The 23,394-nt window shown below is 48.6% G+C and overlaps 9 protein-coding genes across 9 annotated transcripts; 3 read left to right on the forward strand and 6 right to left on the reverse strand.

Moving 5' to 3' along the window:
* Positions 1-304: 304 nt before the first annotated feature.
* On the forward strand, positions 305-3,053 carry Triagg1_2806 (uncharacterized protein; the record flags this gene model as incomplete). The annotated part of the gene is made up of 3 exons (XM_062897028.1): positions 305-309; positions 376-2,728; positions 2,808-3,053. 3 exons carry the CDS (start codon positions 305-307, stop codon positions 3,051-3,053), a joined length of 2,604 nt encoding a protein of 867 aa, XP_062758423.1.
* Positions 3,054-3,312: 259 nt separating this feature from the next.
* Positions 3,313-4,662, reverse strand: Triagg1_2807 (uncharacterized protein; the record flags this gene model as incomplete). The annotated part of the gene is made up of 3 exons (XM_062897029.1): positions 3,313-3,792; positions 3,848-3,974; positions 4,022-4,662. The coding sequence occupies 3 exons, from the start codon at positions 4,660-4,662 to the stop codon at positions 3,313-3,315; spliced, it is 1,248 nt and encodes a 415-aa protein (XP_062758424.1).
* Positions 4,663-6,880: 2,218 nt separating this feature from the next.
* On the reverse strand, positions 6,881-8,457 carry Triagg1_2808 (uncharacterized protein; the record flags this gene model as incomplete). Its single annotated transcript, XM_062897030.1, has 2 exons — positions 6,881-8,236; positions 8,296-8,457. The coding sequence occupies 2 exons, from the start codon at positions 8,455-8,457 to the stop codon at positions 6,881-6,883; spliced, it is 1,518 nt and encodes a 505-aa protein (XP_062758425.1).
* A 979-nt stretch (positions 8,458-9,436) lies between these two features.
* Positions 9,437-13,576, reverse strand: Triagg1_2809 (uncharacterized protein; the record flags this gene model as incomplete). The annotated part of the gene is made up of 5 exons (XM_062897032.1): positions 9,437-9,708; positions 9,823-10,440; positions 10,556-11,287; positions 11,771-12,243; positions 12,312-13,576. The coding sequence occupies 5 exons, from the start codon at positions 13,574-13,576 to the stop codon at positions 9,437-9,439; spliced, it is 3,360 nt and encodes a 1,119-aa protein (XP_062758426.1).
* A 657-nt stretch (positions 13,577-14,233) lies between these two features.
* Positions 14,234-15,532, reverse strand: Triagg1_2810 (uncharacterized protein; the record flags this gene model as incomplete). Its single annotated transcript, XM_062897033.1, has 1 exon — positions 14,234-15,532. The coding sequence occupies one exon, from the start codon at positions 15,530-15,532 to the stop codon at positions 14,234-14,236; it is 1,299 nt and encodes a 432-aa protein (XP_062758427.1).
* Positions 15,533-16,023: 491 nt separating this feature from the next.
* On the forward strand, positions 16,024-17,688 carry Triagg1_2811 (transcriptional regulator family: Fungal Specific TF; the record flags this gene model as incomplete). The annotated part of the gene is made up of 1 exon (XM_062897034.1): positions 16,024-17,688. The coding sequence occupies one exon, from the start codon at positions 16,024-16,026 to the stop codon at positions 17,686-17,688; it is 1,665 nt and encodes a 554-aa protein (XP_062758428.1).
* A 352-nt stretch (positions 17,689-18,040) lies between these two features.
* On the reverse strand, positions 18,041-18,810 carry Triagg1_2812 (uncharacterized protein; the record flags this gene model as incomplete). Its single annotated transcript, XM_062897035.1, has 2 exons — positions 18,041-18,595; positions 18,658-18,810. 2 exons carry the CDS (start codon positions 18,808-18,810, stop codon positions 18,041-18,043), a joined length of 708 nt encoding a protein of 235 aa, XP_062758429.1.
* An 887-nt stretch (positions 18,811-19,697) lies between these two features.
* Triagg1_2813 (uncharacterized protein) lies at positions 19,698-20,738 on the reverse strand (the record flags this gene model as incomplete). The annotated part of the gene is made up of 3 exons (XM_062897036.1): positions 19,698-20,156; positions 20,216-20,635; positions 20,706-20,738. The coding sequence occupies 3 exons, from the start codon at positions 20,736-20,738 to the stop codon at positions 19,698-19,700; spliced, it is 912 nt and encodes a 303-aa protein (XP_062758430.1).
* A 593-nt stretch (positions 20,739-21,331) lies between these two features.
* Triagg1_2814 (transcriptional regulator family: Fungal Specific TF) lies at positions 21,332-23,218 on the forward strand (the record flags this gene model as incomplete). Its single annotated transcript, XM_062897037.1, has 5 exons — positions 21,332-22,227; positions 22,311-22,407; positions 22,471-22,742; positions 22,793-23,109; positions 23,163-23,218. The coding sequence occupies 5 exons, from the start codon at positions 21,332-21,334 to the stop codon at positions 23,216-23,218; spliced, it is 1,638 nt and encodes a 545-aa protein (XP_062758431.1).
* Between the last annotated feature and the right edge of the window lie 176 nt (positions 23,219-23,394).

Genomic DNA, 23,394 nt, shown 5'->3' on the forward strand with positions numbered 1-23,394 from the left:
TGTTTGGTAGACATATTAAGCTGGACGCGAGATTAGTAAGAAAATACTGGCCTCATGCTTATCTAATTTTGTCGCATCACCTCGAGAACGAATAAAAACCACTTTACGCGTCGGTGCCAAACGGGATTAGCGCACGCCCATTAACGCGTCTTCAGCGCGTCCAGCACCTGAGCTCTGGCCAATTGCTCCCTAATCTCGCCGCCCCCCACAAACCAAGACGCTGCATCCTTGAATTTTCAGCTTCTCCAAGCAGAGCAGCCGAAACCACCGACCACCAGCGGGAGCCCATTGAACAGCCGCCGCCATGAGGTACGTCGATTGTGACTGTGTTGTGTTCTCTACACAATGATTCTCCTAACACTTTCATCAACGCAGCTCTCCCCTTCGTGATCATCCCGCATCTGCCAATGTCGGCTCTGCCCCGCGATCAGGCCGCAAGCGCTCACGCCCCGATGGCGACGATGTTTCCACGCCCGGTGGGCTGAGCTCCAGCCCATTGCCATCGTCTCCGCCTGGGCCGTTTAACATTGCCCATGGAGTCGACGAAGACGAGGAAATTGAAGAGGAGGCGGAGATTCAGGACGACATCGACGACATTGACGAGATGGCCGACGACGACGTTGACCTGTTCCGTGAAGGCTTCGAGGCCGATTACAGAGACAGAGAAGACGACGTCTACGAGGGCGCAGGACTGGATGACGAGGGCGATTTTGATTCTATGGACCTGGGCGAGAGACGACGGCTGGAGGCTCAGCTCAACCGACGAGACAGAGAAGTTGCCCGCCGGCAAAGGATTCCAGCCGCCTATCTTCCCGGCGATGACGATGACGGCGACATTGACCTGACGGCGCAGCCTCGCAGACGGAGACATCACTACGATGAAGATCCAGATGTTGCCATGGATGCCGACATCATGGACGAGGAGCTCTCCCTAGAAGCTCTGGGCGATGTCAAGGCCTCCAATCTGACCGAGTGGGTGTCTCAGCCTCCAGTCCAGCGAACCATCAAGCGCGAATTCAAGGCCTTCTTGACATCATACATTGATGCATCTGGATCTTCCGTCTACGGTAATCGTATTCGCACACTCGGTGAGGTCAACGCAGAGTCGTTGGAGGTCTCTTATGAGCATCTGGCTGAAAGCAAGGCCATCCTTGCCTACTTCCTTGCCAATGCCCCTGCTGAGATGCTCAAGCTGTTTGACCAAGTGGCCATGGATGTTGTGCTCCTTCACTACCCCGATTACGAGCGAATTCACTCCGAAATCCATGTTCGCATCTTCGACCTACCCGTTCACTACACGCTTCGACAGCTGCGTCAGTCACACCTCAACTGCCTTGTGCGCGTCAGCGGAGTCGTCACGCGCCGAAGCGGTGTCTTCCCCCAGCTCAAATATGTCAAATTCGACTGTGGCAAGTGTGGCGAGACGCTGGGTCCCTTCCAGCAAGAGTCCCATGTGGAGGTCAAGGTTACGTTCTGCCAGAGCTGCCAGTCTCGCGGACCTTTTACCTTGAACTCGGAGAAGACCGTCTACCGAAACTACCAGAGACTTACTCTGCAGGAGTCTCCAGGAACTGTTCCTGCCGGACGTCTTCCCCGTCACCGAGAAGTCATCCTGCTGTGGGATCTCATTGACAAGGCCAAGCCCGGCGAAGAGATTGAGGTGACGGGCATTTACCGAAACAACTACGACGCACAGCTGAACAACCGCAACGGTTTCCCCGTTTTTGCAACCATCCTTGAGGCTAACAACGTCGTCAAGTCTCACGATCAACTCGCTGGATTCCGCTTGACTGAAGAGGATGAGCAAGAGATTCGCAAGCTGGCCCGCGACCCTAACATTGTGGACAGAATCGTCAACTCCATCGCCCCCAGCATTTACGGACACACAGACATCAAGACTGCAGTTGCTCTGTCTCTGTTTGGTGGTGTTGCCAAGACTGGTAGGGGAGCCCATCATGTTCGTGGTGACATCAACGTGCTCCTTCTCGGTGACCCTGGAACTGCCAAGTCGCAAGTCCTCAAATATGTCGAGAAAACAGCACACAGAGCCGTCTTTGCGACTGGTCAGGGTGCCAGCGCCGTCGGTCTGACGGCTAGTGTCCGTCGAGACCCCCTGACGAGCGAATGGACACTCGAGGGCGGTGCTCTTGTTTTGGCCGATAGAGGCACTTGTCTCATTGACGAGTTCGACAAGATGAACGACCAAGACAGAACCTCGATTCACGAGGCCATGGAACAGCAAACCATCTCCATCTCCAAGGCTGGTATCGTGACGACTTTGCAAGCCCGCTGCGGTATCATTGCCGCGGCTAACCCGTTGGGAGGCCGTTACAACTCAATGATTCCCTTCTCGGCCAACGTGGAGCTGACAGAGCCCATCTTGTCGCGTTTCGACATTCTGTGCGTTGTGCGGGATTTGGTCGAACCATCTGAGGACGAGCGGCTGGCGAGGTTTATCGTTGGCTCTCACGGTCGGAGCCATCCCTTGTCGCAGGCCCGCCCAGACACCAATGCTGCTACCCAGGACACCGCCATGGATACCCAGCAGACAACTGCATCCAGAGGCCAGCGCGACGGCGAGATTTCCCAGGGACTTTTGCGTAAATACATCTTGTATGCTCGAGAACGCTGCAGCCCCAAGCTCTACCACATGGATGAAGACAAGGTAGCCCGTCTGTTTGCAGACATGCGAAGAGAGTCCCTTGCCACGGGCGCGTATCCAATTACTGTAAGTCCGAGCCCATTTCCGTCTGAGAGTTATACATCTCTGGCCGCCACAATGTGATACTAATGTGAGGTGTTCTTAGGTCCGTCATCTTGAAGCCATCATTCGAATCAGCGAAGCATTCTGCAGGATGCGTCTTTCTGAGTATTGCTCAGCGCAGGATATTGACCGTGCCATTGCGGTAACGGTGGAGAGTTTTGTTGGCAGTCAAAAGGTCAGCTGCAAGAAGGCCCTGGCACGCGCCTTTGCCAAGTACACGCTTGCTCGGCCAGGTGCCAAGAAAGGAGCGAATGCATCGCAGAGGCGGCCAGAAGCTGTGATGGCTTAATCAATTTGACCAAGGATGTAAGGGCATTTGGCATGATAATGGGGATAAGGGGATCTATGGGTGTGTTTTGCTTTCAAAAAGACGATGACTATGCCATGGCTAGAATACTGAGGGCGTTTGGAATTGACTCGAGTAGCATATGACTAAAACTAGTTGCAATTTTTTATAATGCTGGCTTTTTGCAATCTCAAGAGCACTTTATGGAAATGACTATACTAAGAAATACTGGTAATAGTTTGACGCCTTATCGTACATTGCTTCAAATGAAAACCCAAAGCAAAAGACCGACTGCATACAAAGTCGCAGACTGAGGATAAGCAAAGTCACCTCCAGAAGTTTGGTCAACTGCTTCCGTTGACACATCTTCATTATACGCCCCGGTTGCGGCAAAAGATGACAACACATCGTCTACGCTCGACTGAGCAACTGCGTCAGAATAGCTCTTTGCGCGCCACTCGGCATCCAATGGGTCAGCAAGCATCAGGTCTGACGCATTGTAACCCAGCCCCTGAACGGCCGTGAGGTTAAAAGCGTCCATCATGGCGTGATCTTCGTGGATGGCGTTGTGGCAGTGGAACATGTACACGCCAGAAAACGGGGCAAAGGAGACTGCGATTGTGACTGTTTCTTCTGGGCCGAGCACGGCGATGTCTTTGAGGGCTGCTTTCTCGTAAGGCTCGACGGTGTTGCGGCCGCCCGAGCGGGAGATGAGCTGGAAATCCACCAGGTGGACGTGGATCTGCCAGCATATGTTGGTCAGTATATCAGCATGTGGTGTTGAATAGGTTACATACCGGATGGCTCCAGTAGGGGTTATGATTCTCCAGGACCCAAACTTCCGAGGCTCCTGATTGAGGTGCTGCAAGGACTCTGTTCTTGACATCGGTAAATGGCACACCATTAATTACCCACTCGTCGTCCCTATTCGCTGTTAGTGGTGACTCTCTTCATAGAGGATACAGACTTACGATTTGTCAAACTTGAATGTCCGGTGAACCAGCGTGCCAGTTGGTGGGGAGCTTATTGAGATTAAGGATGACGGAGGCGAGTTATTGTTGGCGCCGGAAGAAACTGTTGATCCCACGTTGAATTGCATGACGAGATTAGTCTCTGAAAAGTCCTGAGAGTCAAAAACATTTCGCTGGTTCATAAGAGTCAGATTGCGGTTCTCAAAACCCGAAAAGTCGACAACCACTTCCCATCTCTCTGCCATGGCGGTCGTCAACTCAGTGGTCGTCGCTGTGGTACTCAAAAATCCAGAGTCCGATGCGACAACTTGGAGGGGCAATGTGTTTCCGCTGCTGCTATCCATTATACTGAGGATAAAGGTTCGACTAAGAGCTGAGTTTAGAAATCGAAATCGGTATTTTCTGGGCTCGACAGATAGGAACGGCCAAGGTTGGCCGTTCACTTCGATGATATCACCGTAGACGCTGCTAGTCTCTTGAGCTACCGAAGTAAGATTGCCGGTGGAAGTGTATTGCTTTGAGTTGAGGGCGAGCGGAATGTCGTATTTGCCTTGAGGAAGGCCAAGTCGGGCCTCCACCTCGGCGTCTTCGATGATATAGAAGCCCGCTAGACCACTAAACAGGTTGACAGAGGTGATCATATTTGCGTGGTCTTCTTCTTGTTAGAACTGGATAGACGGATTGGGCGAGGATGGTATGCACCGTGGTACCAAAGAGTTCTGGCGGTATTCGAGTTTGGAAAGTAGTAGTCCTTGTACTCGCCTGGCTGAATCAAATCCTCGGCCCAGCCATCCCAGACTGCGCGGGAGTTTGAGCCATGAAGATGCAGTACAGACGGTTGATCTAAGGTGGTGAATCATGTCAGATTTGGCCCAGCGTGACTCGAGGAGGGTTTGGGTTACCATTGTGATTGACAACGCGTACTACACTTTGTACACCGCGTTGTACTCTAAAGATTGGGCCTGGAGATATTCCGTTATATCCTACAAGGCTAGTCTTGGCGAGGTTTGGATATATCTGGGCTTGAAACGATGTGATGTTGAGTTGATAAAAATCAATGGTTACGTTTGCACTGGTATCATTATAGGAGCTATTTAAGATGATTAGTTTGATTCGACCTAAAGAAATGACAAAGTCAAAACACTTATAGAAAAGAACATGCGTTGACAGAGACGTACCGAAGTGGCTTAATAACTGGCGGTATAGGGACAGGAAATTGGAAAGCGTAATTGTATGGTGGTGACACTGATGATTTGTCCGATGGGTCATGATCTGACGATGATCCATGTTTTGATCCCGCATTTACGAAAGGAGCAGAAAAAAGTTGGATAAAGAGAGTGAAGATAAAGAGCTTGTTAGTCATTTTGAACGTGTCTAAACGATTGTCGATCAGTACACATTCAGGAACAGCGACATGGCCATAAGTTAAATACACGGGTTTTTAAGCAATTATACTATAATTTAAGCAGCATAGGCTGATTCTAGACTACAATCAACATCTTTTGATACAATAGACGTATAGAAAAAAATAGCCACTGAGTCTGGCGCGTCGACTGCGTAAGCTGCCGGTCTTAGACGGGTGTGGGACTCGGCCGAGTACATGGGCAGAAGGAAAATCGCAATTTTTAACACTGCCCTGGAATCAAGCATATTAAGCAACAAAGTGAATCTGTACAACTGTTGCCCAAGCCTTGATCTTTATTTGATGCACCTAGTGCGTTTCATGCATAAGATACGGCAAGCTGTAGTTCATAATCATTGCTTAAACACTGTTACAATTACGAGTATCGTGGTTCTTACCACGGAGAACTGGTATGTAAAATCCGTTCGGTGAGCAAGTAATTGTGGTATTGAAGCTGCATAGCATTGCCTAGACCTTATGGCTGCTTCCTCTTAGTAGCCAATCCGATATTCACCCTGATGCTGCCAAGTCTATATGTCTTCATCTCCATCCATGTGTTGCCCAGTGTAACGCTTTTACCATCGTGAATAGCGTCAAACCCTGCCTTAATCCGATAAACTGGGTGACTAGAGACTCGAATTAGCAACCTATCGCACCAATGCACTTTGATAGTTGCTACTTACTATACTAGACTCAATCTCCGCCTCAACGTTTAGCCAGTTCACGGCCAAGGCAACTGTGAATAGCATGCAGTGTGGAGGGAATGCCCAGCCTGTCGCCAGTCGATAACCTACAATCGGAAGCGGCAGATTCTCGCATTTGTAGTGAAGAAGGACAAATCCGCATACTGCGAATAAGAGTGATACTAAGTAGTACTTTAGAGCCATTTTGGACTACAATATGCTGTACTGCTTGCTCGTATTTTAGAAGTGCCGTTGTGTATTAGCAGATGGGATAACTGTCCTATCGAATTGGAAATACCCGTTACAGTTTAATTGTCAAAAGGTATATATATATTGAGTGTATAGTAACTGGCACGGAAGTTATTACTGTAGACGCGGAGGAAAGCTCAGAGCATCGTCGTAATCTGTATCGCCGTAACCTGTACTGTCGTAATCCGTTACATCGCTAGTCTGTTGGAACCTACCGTAAGAAATCGGTTATTAATAGGTTGTATGCTCGGCCGACAGCATCAGGGCGGCGCAGTTAAAATCCGTCGTACGTTTACAGCCACAAACATAATGATTCCACCTTTATCCATCATGCTTTCAATACTACCTCGTTCGAAAACGCGGTTTGACAAAACGGATTCTAAATATCACGTTACATTGTTTATCAATCGAAAATACAAAGAAGACACCCCATGCTTCAAAACAACATACATACTGCGCTCATCAAGAGATCAAAAAAGGTAAACCTTAAGCTCGCGGCAGGCTACGAACAAAGAAGCTAGCAGATCAATTCTCGAGAAAATCTATATCTGGTAAAAGTTTCAGAACTGAGACTAGCAGGAAATGCCCTATCTTAAAACAAAGAGAGTAATGTGTTTCCTTCTCCCAAATTACGACACAGGCTTGCAGTGTACTCAAGATTATTCGACGTGGTGGGATTGTGAGCCCCGTTGAGAGAGGCGCCTCGCGGCGGAGAAGATGCAGGCACACAGTCAGCATTGCGGAAAGAATATCGAGTTTGAAGAGACGGGCGAGGAGGTTTGTGTTATCCGGCCGGTTTTGCTCTTCCAGATCTCGGTGATGCACCAGAATTGCCAGGCTGCATTCCAGAGAAACCCAGTACGAAACTTGATACTCTAACGGGGCGGCGAGCTGCAATGCGTGAGAACGGTGCAGCACGAGGAGAATACGGCGGAAAAACATGTCCAACGTCATGTAAAGCCTCGGCTTGCCATGTATGCTACCCAATAAAGCATCCATGAGTTGGCGCACATGGTCATGATGCTTCACCACCTCGTCGTACAATGGCTTCTCACTATCACTAGTGATTCTGCAGATTATATGACATATTGACGGGTAGATGCTGATTAACATTACCCATGGGTCATTTGTCTGGAAGGTGGATGGTGGTGGATGTTTGGTGAACATGTCGGCCGATACAAGCAATGGCTTTCCCGTCATCGTGGCGACTTGTACGCAAAAGTATACGATGATGGACCACAGCGCCTGGCTAGACTGCCAAGCACGAATCCCCTCACGCGACTCATCCAGTGGCGCTCGCTGTTTGTGCAATTCCATTCCAACGGCGGCACGCGTGACAATACCCAGTAATGTCCAACACGAATCGAACGTACGACATGTCGTACTAACCGTTTGCTTAGCAAGAACCATGAGACAGAGAGTCCTTATGGCCAACATGTCTGGTTGAACCATGAAGGGTGTCTTGCTCAGACAAGCCTCTGCTGCTATGCAGAGTTCGATTGTTGAATGCTGGTCCCTCGTCACGGCGAAGCATCCCAGTGCTAATACCATCAAGAAGCTGGCTAGCCAGGCCATATCTGCCGCCCTGGGGTCATTCCAAAATGCGTCGATCACAGGCAGAAACGTGGAGGTGTCAATAATGGGATGACTTGTCTGGTAGAGGACTAAGTAGCCATCTATATAAGATTGATACTTCTCTCTATGGCGCTGGAGGAGGTCTTGGACAGTGTCCATGGATGCAAATTTGGCAGCTGCCGGACTGTTAAATGGAAAGTTCTCTGGTACTATAGAGTCGTCTTGAGCTCCCATCTTTTGTTGGCGAATAAAGTCGGGGATCAGGTCACGGACCTGAAGACCATTACGCCCAGCTTGCAGTTTTAACTGTAATTGCATTTAGTTAGTTTGGCCCAACTGAATCACTCTGTGCTCCGAATACCTACCGTCGATAATACTTCGGTCCAGTGGGTAGCGCTCCGACTCTGTGAATGCCATGCCTCGATAATGCTGTCGGGGTCTTTTGCAACTTGTTGTGGACTGGCGTTTGACGGGTTGATCTTTTCTGCCCTGTGGTGATATGCGCACGACTTGCCCCAGCCAGACATGCGGCATCGTGAGCAGGGTAGTTCCTTGTCACACTTGACCTTGAGTCGATGGCATCGTATGCAAGAGAGCTGGGCTCGTTGCCGGTTTCTTACAAGGCCAGGTTGCTTGTCACTGTTGTTTCCCGGACTCACATCAAGTTCAGGATGTGAGACTGAAGAGAGTGAGAGTTGTGCCGCAGACTGTGGAAGTGTATCGATTATCGAAATGGATGACCCAGAGTCAGACCCATGCGTGAGCGGACAAACACCAAGTGAACAGGTGACATCTGCCCTGGTACATCTCTGACATGACGGTTTCGATTGATTGCATTGAAGCTTGAGCAGCCGGCAGCGACTGCATGTGCGGATCTCCCTCTTGACTCTTCTGACGGGCATGCTGCAGCGTCAGTGGCGGCGATTGTAAAGGGAAGGGGGGCACAAGTCGATTTTGAGATATGTTGAATCCCCTGGTTGAATCTGATCTGATTGAAGAGAGAATAAGCATACATGAAGTGTGTAGAGACAAGTTTGCCGTACTGTAGTGATTTATCGCGAAGCTAGGGTACTGCAACAATCTCCTATGTCTGTCTCATAACCCAAAGTCTAGCGCTTAGTGTTGAGCCTCGGCCGAGACAGTACCCGCTTACAACCGATGACTTACGACGCTGGTCCCGTTATATTTTCCCGCCAATAACAACTGGAGATCAAACTGGTTGACTGCTAATATCGAGTGATTCGACTGATCTACGGGTTAGAGTAAATACAATCATAAGCATATTGAAGCATATTGCAACTTCCAGAGTATTTGTTTTCAGCAATAGTCATTGACTGCCCATCTAGTTGTTTATTTACTAGTGGATGACATTTGCGACTCACATGTGTTTTTTGGGAAGTGAGAGGTGTTATTTAACGTAGGAAACGAATGTATTGATTAACGTAAGTTATATTAGATACACCACAACACGGACTGACAAATAGGAACATTCAGGTCTGTCAGTAATTATCTTATCCACAATAACTGCGAAGCAGCGTCGGAGCATGCCATGCATTCAGCCTCACACGTAGAGCGGGCAACAGTCTTCTGTTTCTTTGCAGACCATGCAATAGTACTGCCGTTCAACTGAACAACGTAAGCCCTAACGGACTTGGCTGTGTCGGGGTCGGAGTTGTATGATGCATCAGCGTAAACTTCCAAATGAACTGACAGCGCAGACTTGTTCGTTGGTGTCATGCCGTCATCATGCAATCGTCGGTAGACCAATGCGCGTTCAGCTGTACGACGGAGATACCGCAAGACCTGTTTCATGCCGTTCATGTGCTGTTAGCTGGGATCTGTATTGTAGGATGACAGTATGGAAATTAGAAAAGCTAGGTCAGGGCGTGTACCCGTCACGAGAAAGTTAATTAATCCAGACAACTGTTGGTATTCCACAACATCTGCCCGTTCATCGTCGCCGGACGAACGTGGGTACAAAGTGCCTGTATCAAGTGGTGTGTCGCGACCCTTGCTGTTCGCCATTCCAAACCGCTGGAGAATGCGTTTGACGTATCCGGACTGGCTGATGGTGATTTGTTGGGACGTTTGTGTAACTTCCAAGCCCAAAAGGTAACGGCAAGGTCCAAGGTCTTTGCATTTGTATCTGGTTGACAAGAGTGTTTTGAAAGAGACCACCTGTTCGTCTGTCCCGGTAATGACGATGTCGTCGACGTACACCGCAACAATCAGATCATGACGTTGGAAAACACACGGGTTAGAAGGCAAAGACACCATCTTCATGTTCTTTATAGTTCGTTTAAGTGTGCCAAACCACTTACGTCCTGATTGTTTGAGACCGTATAGTGCCTTGGCAAGGCGCAGAGCGATTGGTTTGTCTGTCTGGCATTTGTAGCCATCAGGTACGGACATGTACACTTCGTGGGATAGGTTAGAATAGAGGTAAGCAGTTTCGGCCCGCAAAGCCAAGTCGGATAACAAACCAAAGGGAGTCGTAGCGGGCAACCGGACTATACGTTTCATCGTAGTTTAGTCCGTGTATTTGTGTGAAGCCGCGGGCGACTAGTCGGGCTTTGTGTCGCAATAGATGGCCCCGTGCGTTATATTTCTTTGCGAAAACCTAACGTGGAGTCATAATTGGTTGTCCTTTTGGCAATGGTGTTTCAACCCATACGCCTTTCGTCGTAAGGGCAGACAGTTCAGCGTCTGCAGCACGTTGCCAGTGTGTTAACTCAGACGAACGAAGTGCTTGTGTAAGTGTGGTAGGTATATCATCGTCCACCGCAATCATTGCGAAAGCAATCACACAATCATTATCCTCAGCAGCCGGTTTTGCCGTATACGTTTTGCCGTATCGTGGACCTCTTCTTGTAGCTGGTGGAGATGGTGTGTTGGTGGACGAGGCTTGGGATGTTAACAAAGGGGTCGACTGCCGAACAGTGTTAATAACTCGGGAAGGAGGTGACCACGGTGATCTGTTCATTCCAGGTGTTGTGGGCGTTGTTGGTGTCGTTTGTCCCGTCTGTTGGGCAGCTGGTGTGTTCGTTCTTGTGGTACTTTGCATGTGTGGTAGTTGAATCATGGGTATTTCCGCGGATGTAGAACGTTTGTTCCCAGGCTGTAGGGATACGGCCGGCTCCCCAGGCGGCTGAACGTCTTCAAGGTCCCAATGCACCTTGTTTGCCGCGGAGAGAAATCGTACGTTTGACAGCGTGGCTGTTGTAATGGCTCGTCTCGTTGGCACGTACAGGCGCATCACAGACGGGCTCTCAAATCCCACAAGGAACGCACGCTCAGCCCGATCGTGCAATTTGGTTCCCGGTTGGCGGGCCTTACGAGGAATATGTAGGTAACAGTCTGACATGTACGGTTTAAGGTAACTGATTGTCAGTTTTGTACTATATAGGGCTTCGAACGGTGTAATACTATTCGTTAAGCCGCGGTGCAGTTTAATATTCTTAACGTACGCGGCATGGGAGATAGCCTCCGGCCACAGAAAGAGGTAATTGTCGTCCATTATTATCATTCACGCGTTTATCACAACAGTATATATATCGTTTAATGCAGCCGTTGGATTTATAGTAATAAGGTAGCAATTGTTTATAACGTGTGCCTGTCAGGCGGAGTATGTTTATTATCGCTAGACCTGTGAACTCTCCTCCTCCATCTGTGTAAAAGAACTTAACAGTGACCTTAAAGTGCATCTAGATTATGTATATAAAGTCGTTAAGAACTTAGGAAATATCCGTCTTTTATTAAAAAAAAAACGCATCTAAATAAAACAAGTCTGTTCATTAAGAAACAGTATAAAGTAATAAGACTTCGAGAGGGAGGGCGTACTGAATTTGCCGGAGAGGTCAGTGTGTATGACATCAAAGGGCCATTGGGCTCGTTCATGTCCGTCCAACACAGCAAGTGTGGTAAGTTTTCTGGAGGTAGATTTAGCCATTTCACAGTCATAACAATGCCAGTCAGGAGGCTTTGTCGGAACTGTGTTTCCGTCGGCGTACAGACGCTGTGCTGTGTTGCGAGACATACGGGACATGACCAACAGAACGATGGAAGTCTTTGTAATGGGAAAAGCAGCGTTATCCGTGTGGGTTTCGTCAGGCTGATAAATGATATAGCCAAAGTCGTCGGCTGTGTGTATGTCATCCTCTGCTTGTATTTTGAAACCTCCGTCATGGAATTTCGCCCACATGGCGCACTTTCCTCCGTTTGTGTAGACGGTGATGTTGTCCGCGTGTCCCGTCAGACGAAAGCGATGACGAACGTGAGACCAGCTGAACAGTCTGGTGTTGGTCAGATACCGACTGTAGAGTATGTTAGTAAAGATCGTTAGTTTGGTGGCCCCGTCAGGGAGTCGCAACAACAGGCGAACGGATCCAATCCCTTCGACTGGCAGTTTGGCGCCGCCAGCGATGGATATAGTTCCTTTGCGCGGTCGTAGGTCAAAGAAACCCGTCTGATGGCCTGACATGTGTCTGGAGGCACCGGAATCAAAGATCCATGCAGACGTTGAAGCGACAGAAAGAGATTGGGGGTAACGTTTACCGCAAACGCATGGATAGCGTCGTCATCAGTCAGGTCCACGATGTGTTGACTTTCCAGCGTGGCAGATCGTGTGCCCAGTGTAGTTGAACGTGTTTCTGGTACAACAGATGCTGTATGTGATGGGCTTGATGCTGCGTACGTAGCCACAAAGGCTTGTACTTCGTCAGTATCAGAGGTCTCATCGTCGTCATCACCGGAGTCAGATGTGGTTGCCTGACAGGCATTGTGTTTGCCTTTCTTCGATTTGTTTGGCACATTCGTCTTGTTTTTGTTCTTGTCTTTCTGTTTCTTGAAGTCCGCCAGTTTGTGACAGTTCGTGTATACGTGGCCAACGAAGGCAAGGTTGTGTTTCCTGCACCATGTGCATTCGTCATTGTTGGTTGCTGATCGAGGGTTTGTGCGTTTTCCTGCAGTCTTGGTGTACAAGGCCTTTTCATCCATTGGCTGTTGACGTCTGTACGCGATGTCAAACATCTTCGGTTCAATGTCAACGAACTTGTTGACGCCGCGAGTAGACAGATTGTCAACCACGTTGTCCATTGACTCAGGCAACGTTGACAGAAAGAATAAGCCTTTGATAGACTGGGAAGAGAAAACGGCCAGGAGGTTTTTGGCCAGTTCGTGTTCAGATGTACGGCAGCGTCGTTCCATGTTAACCCAGGTCTGATGAAACGCGTCAAGGTGTTGGACGAGGTCTTCGTTCTCATCAAAACGCATAGACGTTAATCGTCTGAACTGTTGGATGGTGGAGTGTGCCGTATCTCGGTCATATCTATCCGCCAGTGCTGTCCATGCCTGACTGGCTGTCGAGGCTGTTGTGACAAGCATAACGATGTCTTCGTGCACTGCCGACATCAGCATAACCATTGCTTTGTTGTCGTCCTTCTTCCATTTCGTCTGTAGAGCCGTTTCAGCGTCTGTAGGCGGCGAGGAAACAGTGGGTGCCTTCCCATCAGAAACAACATCCCACAGTTCAGCGTAGCGGAACGCGATGGTCCAAGCCGCACGCCATTCGGCGTAGTTGTCACCTCTGCTGTTGAGCCGTGGCAGACTCGAAGGGTCCAGTTTGAAGGAGAAGCCGGCGGTAGCCATCGTCAAGGTTAGCCGTTTGTTCAGCAGAAATAGACAGTAGGGGAAAAGATGGACGGCCAGAGAGAATGGGTATGATAGTGATTCGTGATAGTGTTGATAAACAGTCAATGTTTGCCGACAACTTGTCTGATAACGCGTTCACAGGCGGTCTGCGCGTTTTTTTCGAGGGACTGGTTGGTGATGTGTCAATCACGTCAGTGTCTCCGCGGGGTTTGTCCGTGTGTGCAGAAGTGCAGAAGCGTGTGTCAGATACGTTGTGCGTTCGTGTGACTGCTTTGTAGATATCTCAAAAGTGGTGCGTTCCAAAACGATTAAACGTATGAAAGAACGAGGCCAGCGGAGCGCCGGGCTCATAACCTGTTATTTAACGTAGGAAACGAATGTATTGATTAACGTAAGTTATATTAGATACACTGTATGTTCGTTGTTGTTTATATAGATATACCAACGCCACCATAAATAAGCTTCCGAACAACCTTCTACCTGTGTGTCTCTGTTCCTTCCAACAAGAGGTAGTGACATGGCTTTACAAGAAATATAATATACGACTGTTCTATTATTGGATGCTTCAACATCTCCCATGCAAAGACAGAGATGAACATGATGCTACAGGAGTGCCTACACTCCAAAGGTTCTAAGTGAATAAATTATCCTCATCTACACCTTTACCATGAGCTTGGACCCAGCTTTGGCAATCCTTGCCGCCAAAGCCATCAGGGCTCCAAGCAGAATGCACGAAGCAGCAAACATTTGCGCCCCTAAATAGCTCCCCCCTTGTCTCTCTATTATGGCGCCGCAAATAGCTGGACCCGTGAGAGTTGAGAAACTAACGAATCCAAGAATCATGCCGACACGTGTACCGGTTTTGCTGGGATCGGGAGTCATGGTTGTGGCGACAGCTGGGAAGAGCGCCTGCAATGCTGCGGCAATCAGTCCATATACAATGGCAAAAGCATACAGCCCAACGGCCGATGATACTGCTGCCCAGCAAAATACAAGCAAGCTGGCACCAAAGCTCATTGGAATTAGCATATTGAGTATTCCGACCCGTTTATCGGCCACAATTGTTGGCAGAACGCGTCCGAGGATGCCAACACCGTTGAGAACCATGACTAGGTTGATCGGTTCCTTGATCCCGATCTTGTCTCGAGCGTAGGTTCCGAGATAAAAGAATGCAAAATAGAGACCCCAAAAATTGAGAAACATGCTTAGAGAGAAGAGTAGGAATGGCACATCGCTGAAGGCGGATGTGTCTGTCCACCCCCCCGTCTTCTGCGGTGGGAGACGAGGCCTGAACCAGATCAAGCAAGGGATATAGGTCGCAAGCATGATGAAGCCCATGATTCTTAGAGTCCAGGGAAACCCAAAGTTGTTGTGGAAAATGAGCTGGTTAATCAGGACTGGGTACACGAGCCCGCCCACAGCGGCGCCAGCAGCAGAAACGCCGACGGCAAAGGCTCGATATTTCTTAAAGTACTGGGAGAGAACGGCTATGGCTGGGCAAAAGGTCAAGCCGTTTCCGATACCAAGACAAACAGACTGCGCCAGAAAAATCTGCCAGTAAGCCGTGCAAAGCGATGTCATGAAGATGCCCAAGAGTTGGAGGAACACCCCGCACGCGAATGTGATTCGAAAATGGCCAGCGTCGGTCAGACGCCCTGAGAAAGCGCCAATGGAAAAGAGGAAGAAGACTTGGACACTGCCTATCCAGGAGATGGAAGACTGAGATTTGCCGAGAGTCTGCGTGTAATACTCTTGAAAGACGCCATAGCCGTTTGCTACGCCCCAGGTGTTGAAGAAGATGATGTGCATGAGCAGAACATGCATCCACGCCGTGAAGCCGCCATCGGGAGGATCACTAGGCTTATCTTGGAGCTCTTGGCTGCCCAGAGCTGTCTGGTCTGTATTGCATGAAACATTTCCATCGGCTTCTTCTTCTTCCTTTTCGAACCCCATTATTCGATATGACAGAGCCTTGTGGTTGTGGTCTTATCAGCTGCCGTGTACATGTATATGATCCCTCGTGCTAAGATTGACGACTTGGTGTAGGCATACTGCAAAATTGAACGTATGAAGCCGAGCCAAATCTCTTCTCCTAGCCAGGAAGACAACGAAGATCCAAGTTCTTCATTGCATTTAAAGCAGTGAAGGGTTTCCTTCATACCGCCTTGTTATCAACTGCCTAAAGCTGATCTCCGCCCCCCAATAATACACGTACCCTCTACCCGCTTTATGCGTGATAGCCGTTGACTCCCGTTATTCCCGCCAGCGCTGTTTCTTGTTTTAGTAGAAGTCCCCGTAAGTCAGCCCGGCTCCCGCAAACGGAACTCCGTTCAATGTCTCTTGGCCAATCTCTCAAGCTGCTGAATACAGCCAAGAGAAGAGAATTAAAATTAAAAAAAAATTGTTCACCTTGCATAATTTCTGTGACAGTTGATTGTGGCGTCATGACTCGACTGGAAGGGCGCAAACGATCAAAGCTCGCATGCCAGACGTGTCGCGACCTCAAGCGGAGGTGTGACGGCGCTCATCCATGTGGGACATGCGTTCGATTCGAGTATCATTGCAATTACCAGGTGGCCAGGAGAAGAAGAGAACCGGATCGTAACCCGGGCCCGACCGGAGATCCGGCGCCGGCGCTGCCGAGTTTGCAGTCTCCCCTTGACGATGTCGCATCATCGACGGCGAGTTCGCATGCCCAGGCTCGCTCAGTGGAGGCGAATTCATGTCCTGCATTTGTCAGGAGCATGGCTCTGCGGCTGGATCCCAAAAGAAACCCGAGGATGCACAGCTTTGCCTGGAACGCCTTTCTTGGATCACGGCGGACTTTACATGTGCATACTCCGGCCGTCCAATCGATTACGGATGTGGTATCCCAAAAGAGGCTACAAGAGCTAGCAGCCGTATATCTTGGAAAGGTTGACCCGGTTTATGGATTCATCGATCGCGAACAAGTTCTTCAGCGTATACAGCAGAGATGGGCCTCCCGGAATGCTACTCATGTACAAGATGCTGTGCTTTGTGGCATCGCTGCCCTGGGATGTTTGTTCTCGCAGATAAACGCTGACACGGCCGAGGTCTCGTTGGTAGAGTTGGCAAGAGTCTTGCTTGAGAAGACCTTATCAACCCTCTCGTCCGCCGATAGCATTACAGCATGGCTGCTCCGTGTCATCTATCTTAGGATTGCGGACACGCATTATGCTGCTTGGATGGCGAGCTGTACGGTGATGCACATGATAGATGCTGCTGGTCTCAATATAGAAGCCCCGGAGGAAGCCATGGATCCGGCCCCTCACCAAGAGATCAGTCTAGAGCTAAGGAAGAGGATAGTGTCTATTGCTCAGCATCTCAACATATGGATGTCGTTTGACATGGGGCTGACCCGCGTCGCTCTACCCGACACAATCACGACAGTCCCTTTGGTGCGAGAGGGGGACTTCACCAGCGAGCTAATAGAGTTGCTTCCATTATCAATAGAGCTCGACCCCCAAAGGAAACCCACCGCATTTGAGCTGGAATATGCGCTGCAAGTAGTGCTCGGCCGCACGCATTCCAGCCCACCGTCGGTTCTTGCTCAGTGTAACTTGGCGCTCTGTCTCTGTCGCCGACTGCGGTCGATGGACGTTGCGCTGACGGATTCTGTGCTCCAGCAGGTGCTCACGCTGACATCAAATGGGATTCGAGCTGTCCAAGCAGTATTGACTGCTCGCTCCCCTTGGCATCAGATGACCTATGTGCCGTTTCAGATTGTGTGTGTGTTGCTTGCTATAGATACGGTTTCGTCAATCTCTCAGCTACGAGACGCAATGCAATGTCTTCAAGATGTATGCGCCGTCTACAATACGGAGGCAACGCAGGAGGCATTAAGAACGGCACGCTCACTCGTCTTACTACATCAAAGAGGCAAAGAGATGTTTGCTTCGGCTTTGAGTGAGATATTGAAGAGCCGCCCAATGAGTCCCATTGGAGATGTCACAGACGATTGCCATGTACTGGATGATACAACCGGCACGAATAATTTTTCGGACCAATTTTTCGGCCTACAATATAACGATATGGATCAACTTCTGAGCGCCGACTTCTTCTGGAATATTACCAACAATAGGTTTTAATACGCATAAAAGCTCAATATAATATCAATATTCTACTTTCTTAACCCCTTCCCGTTATTCAGATGCCTAAGCTGACGCTGCTTTAACATGAGGAAGCCCCTGGGTGTAATCTGAGTAATGCCTGAGTTGGCTAGACTGTTTGATCCAGGCCCTAGTAAGTTCAAAGGGCCTGTATACTCCTGGCTGGCACGATATGTAGGCAGGATACGATAAGTTACAGGTAGATGCAAAGTAGCAACATTATATGACTAGGTAGTTAAGTCTGTCAAGTACTTTCTCAAATTGGTTGACTTGAGATGGGTAAATGAAGTCAAAGTAGGAAGAGTGTGACGAGATTGAGTCAAAGTTACTGTCAAGCTCGTCGGCTGACAGCAGGCATCTGGCCAATCCACTCAGACGCGCCAGTTTCTGAAGCGTCAACTAGCCATCTGGTCAAAGATGCTCTCTTCTGTGAACTCGTCCATCCGGCTCCTCCCAATGGACCAACGTACACATCCGTCTGTTCCCTGTCCTGCTCCCAACTGGCGAGATCCGACCCTCCCGATATGATTCCGATACGGAATAGTGTCCAGTCAATGTTTTGGGTGATTTCCTTGTCCTCAAATGCTTCACCGATAGAGAGAATATTGTGGTATGGACCGGAAGCAAGAAGGTGTACCATCATTGCAAAGAAGGCTCGTGTCACGGATCCTTTGTCCTCGGGCGCGTAGATGGAGAGAGTTGCCATAGCAAAAATACGCCGGACACCGTGTTGACGCATGAGTGGGAATATTGCGCGGTAGTAGTCGGCGTACTCGGTGTTGGCCGGCTGGCGCATGTTGACGGGGCCGAGGAACGAAATGACAGTGTGGCATTTCGAAATGGCTGTCGAAAGCGCATTCGTGTCGGTCATTTCTCCCTTGACAACCTGAGAATAGCTTAAACTTTGGGTTCTAGAATGGACAGCACGCAACCGGGGGAGAGGATTACTTCAAATAACTTGTTTGATATAAATTCTTCGGGGAGTTTTGCTGGATTTCTGGCGAAAACAACCGTCCCATGATGGCGATGGAGGAGTTCCCGGATGAGACAAACGCCAGCCAGACCGGTTCCACCGAGGACGAGAATCTTATCTCCAGCCATTTGCGACGGATTTCCAAGCTCAGGAATAACACAGAAGAGAATAAATCTTACGGAATCTATGAATACTTGAATGGACGATTCTTTCGTTTTATGTCTGCGGAGTGACTGTGTAGAGGGTGTACTCGTATAGCAAGTAGGCTCACTTACCTCCAATCTGTCTAGTCAGGAACCTGAGAGAGGCCACTAGCTTCTCTAGGAAACCGCTCGGAGCCCTGATTTGGAGTGAGAGCGGGATCAATCCCTTTGACGAGAAGCCAAATTCTAACTATATTTGGAACCTACACAGTTCAAATCAATAAGACACGATGAAAGCCGACGAGTGTAATCAGAAGGTGCTTAACCAGACTGGAAACTACGCGGCGTTCCTTGCTAGGCGATTTCTTTGCCACCTTGATAATGATCTAGCCCTTCTTCTGCGGGGGGTTTCGTCTTTCAGCAATGCTGCACAATCTTGCTTGGCCGTTTTGTGTCACTGGCTGCCTGGCTTCTAGGAGACAAGAGGACGCCTTTAGAGAAATCGCATCCAGTTTAGGCCCACTGCGAGCGTTTGGCAAATTCAAGAATGCGCTTTGTTTGCTTCGAAAAGTGTGGCAGATGCGAGGACAGATGGATACCGATGCTTGAGATTTTACGAGATGTTTCAGAGTTCTTGATGCGAGTGCCCTGCTCATTTGAGACTTCAATTAACCAAATTTGATGCCGAAAAGATGGTATGGCAGAGGGACCTCCCACAAGCTGGGGAACGAATTATTCGCAGTGACGAGGGGATTGAATAAGCCACAGTTATGTATTTATTGTAATTGATTCAATAGTTCTAAATATAATATTCGATATACCATCCTCGGGTAAAACTGTGAGATACTCTCAGCAGTAGAAACCATGGTAGACTACTGAATCTCACTGAGCTCCTTCTTGATACTTTCTCGCAGACTCAGGTTATCCTTGATTCCCAATAAGTCGGCATCGTTATTTTCGATGTCGACTGGGTGCTGAGACTCGTCCGCCAGGAATGTATACTGGACAAAAGGGACCACAGATTTGTAGTAGTCGCCTTTTGCTACACTGTCGTTTGCCGCTTTTATCAAGTCACTACCCTTCTGATGGGTAACCTGGAACTTGGAACCAGTCTCTTCTTCGAAAATCTTCAAAACCTCGTTTTGAGTGATGGCGAAGGAGAATATAGATAGATACTTGTTTGCAGTCTCTTCCGGCTTCTTCAAGATGGCGGCAACGGCTTCTCCGATAAAAGAGACATGTGTCGCTGCGTATGGCTTATCACCAGAGTCGACAATCGTTGCAGTCTTGTCCTTGGCATTGATTCCGAGTAGAAACTGAGTTTTGATGCCCTGTTGTATTTGTAAGATAAATATGCGGTGCGCGTTTCAACGGGTAACTGGGATCTTACCCAGTCAAAGAACAGCCCAACTGCCAATCCTGTCCAACTGAACCAAGGGTTCTTCTTGACAACTTCGGAAAGATAATCGGTCACGCTGAGTTTGTTAGCCAGGACCCAACCGAGACTCTTTTTCTCGGTGCGTCGCGTATCGACACCAAACTCGGATGGCATAAATCGTCGAACCTTGGCGGCGACAGCGGCATCGATGATTGTTCTCTGGTCGCCCACCGCTGCGGGTGAGATTGTAGAAACAAGAGCATCATGGCCTTGGAGAACACTTTCGACCGCTTCTTTTGAAGTTATATCAATTCTTTTGACAGTGACTCTATCGGTAAAGGTTGCTTGTGACTCGAGTCGAGTAATAACTGTGACTTCAAACCCGGCATCTAATAGTCCGTTGACGACATGGGGACCAAGGTTTCCAGATCCCTATGAACTGATCATTAGCAAGACTGAAACATTGTGTGGACGAGTATTCTTCTAGAATAGATCAACTTACGCCCAAAACCGCAACCTTTCTAATAGCGGCCATGTTTATGCTGATTGATCGTAATGAGGGTGTTTCGTAAGGTAGAGTGGAGGATCTCTTAACTGATTGTTGAGATGTTTGTTATTGCATGAGAAGAGGTTAAAAACACAAGATAACTCAAGACTTTATATATTGCAATGTCTGTTACATTAAGCATAACTTAATGTTTCGTATACAAATGACGAAAGGTCCGCTGCTGATGAAGCATCGCTGGATTACATGCTTCCAAGTCCGCGATTACTATCCTTACTATCCCAATACGCACACGGAATGATACGCTAATATGACAGTCCGTCTTTGTTTGCCAAGGATTAAAGCCCTTGATTCCAATCCTCCGAGTAGAAACATTATGATGTCGTCAGGATCAGTCTTCGGTATGTTCCGCCTGCCCTATGACGAAGTGCAATTGTGTTAATGGCTAATGAAGGGTGGATTTACGATGAGTAAACAGCTTGGTCTAGTCTCAACATTACGCGATTCGTGTCGGCTTTTCGGCGATAATGTCGGAGCCTGGCGGTCATCAGATGATAAATCACCGCAACTACCGCAATATACCGCAACGCGTTGGCTTTCAATCAGTCCTCCTCGTTGCAAAAATGGAATCTCAGCAGTCATTAGCCAGCATTTCCTGCTTCTCGTGCCGTCACAGCAAAAGGCGCTGCGATAAAACTCTACCGACATGCCAGCTTTGCATTCGTAGGGGAGTGGATTGTTGTTATCCTAAGCGCCGAGCCCAGAAATATGTTGTTCTACTGGAGGGAGATGAAACGAACGAAGACGCCATAACAGGAAGACATGATGCATTGGTAAACAAAGCAGCTGATAGTGACCCCTCGAGCGATTGGGAGCAACAAGCACCGTTGGGGACCTCAGGTCCTACAGCGAGCGCCATTCAATCATTCGGCACGGCTACAGCCATTCAGTTTATTGCACCTATACTTTTCCGCGAAGCGCATTTAGAGATCCCGCGCATCAATATCACGATTCCTAGCCATGTTGCCGCCCTCACAGGAGAATTCGAGCAAATTCGCGACATATCTGCAACATTCTTCTCACAAGTTGTTATATGGACCCCCGTCATCTTTCGAAAGAATTTCTTCAACATTGCCCTGAATCCATTATCTCCCCGACGAACTGAAGGCATCCTCCTCTCGCTATGCATGAAGTTGTACTGCATGCCAACTGCCAAAGATGGGCCAGATGGAAGAACAGCACTCTACAAGGCAACAAAACAGTTCTACTGCGAGGTAGAATCCGCTGGAATCCTGTCCATCTGTATTTTGCAATCAGCAATCTTGATTGCCGTCTATGAGATCGGACACGCCATCTATCCTGCTGCCTATTTGACTGTTGGAGCCTGTGCCAGGTATGGCGTTGCACTGGGCTTAGACAAGCTGCTCGTGGATTTGACGGGAGAGAATAACGCGGGAAGACCTTGGATGGAAGTGGAAGAGATGAGAAGAGTTTGGTGGGGGATACTCATATTAGATCGGTACGTTTCATGGCGTAATTTCGTTTTGAAGAGTGAAACTTCTTCACTCTCTCTGTGAGATGATTGACTAACCTGGGATACAGATTCCTGAACCTTGGTAACCCACTGAGAGGCCTGACAACAAGAGATCCAGAGTACGATGATTATCTTCCGGTGGATGATGAGACATTTCTGAACGCGGTGAGAACTGTTCTTCCTTGACTAACAATGGGCGACACCACTAATGGGCTCACTACTGCTTAGACTGCGAAGCCTCAAGATAACCTGAGAATATCTGCTGCTTTCAATCTTAAAATGGGCGTATTTGCACGATTAGCCCAAACAACCTATTTAGTAAATCAGGCTCTCAAGTTCTTGTCATCTCTTCCGCCACCGGGAGACCCGAAGGACACCGTCGATATTGCAAAGGATACCGCGCAACTACGACGCACAATTACGGCATTGCTCTCTGTAACTAAGTCGGAATTTGACGCCCACGATCTCGCAACCTGCTGTCAAACTGCGATTTCCTATTGGTATGTCATGCTGGCGTAGAAGTCCATGATCACCATTGACCCGTGTTTAGTGCCATATTGTTACTTCAAGATGCTCATTGGCGGCGCGTGCGCATCAGTTCAACAGAAGACGCTTACAAACACTTGTTTGCAGAATCGGAACGTGCCTTGGAAAACCTGACACGCATGGCATTCTGTCTTCGTAAGGACGCAGAAGAGGGGTTATGCTTGGATAAAGAGTTTCCTGTGTTTCTCATGCAAATAGTGTATCAGGGAGCATTGAGCACAATTGAGATGGGTCAAGGCAACCCAAACGAAGAAATCAAGGAAAGAGTGGCAATATTCAAATGGCTGATCCAGCACCTACAGTCCAGATGGCGGGTGGCAAGTAAGTGTAAACATAACAAGAGTCAGTGGGAATCGCTAACAGTGTTCATATAGGCATATATCTGTCCATCTTACAATCCAAAGAAGCATTGATGGCATCTGTTGTCTAAAAGTTGACGAATTCCCGTAATGTAAATCAGTTCAAGGGGATACGTCTGGCTTAGTTCTCAAACAATACAAGCATACAAGTTGAAAATATGTTATGAGAGTAGATGGGTCCCAACCAGCTCCATAGGAAATAGCTCGCAGCTTGGAAGACTTGGTGGATTTCGAATCAGAAGCTCAA

This window comes from Trichoderma aggressivum (genome assembly GCF_033847375.1).
Source record: "Trichoderma aggressivum f. europaeum strain CBS 100526 chromosome Unknown scaffold_007, whole genome shotgun sequence".
In the NCBI taxonomy this organism is placed as follows: domain Eukaryota; kingdom Fungi; phylum Ascomycota; class Sordariomycetes; order Hypocreales; family Hypocreaceae; genus Trichoderma; species Trichoderma aggressivum.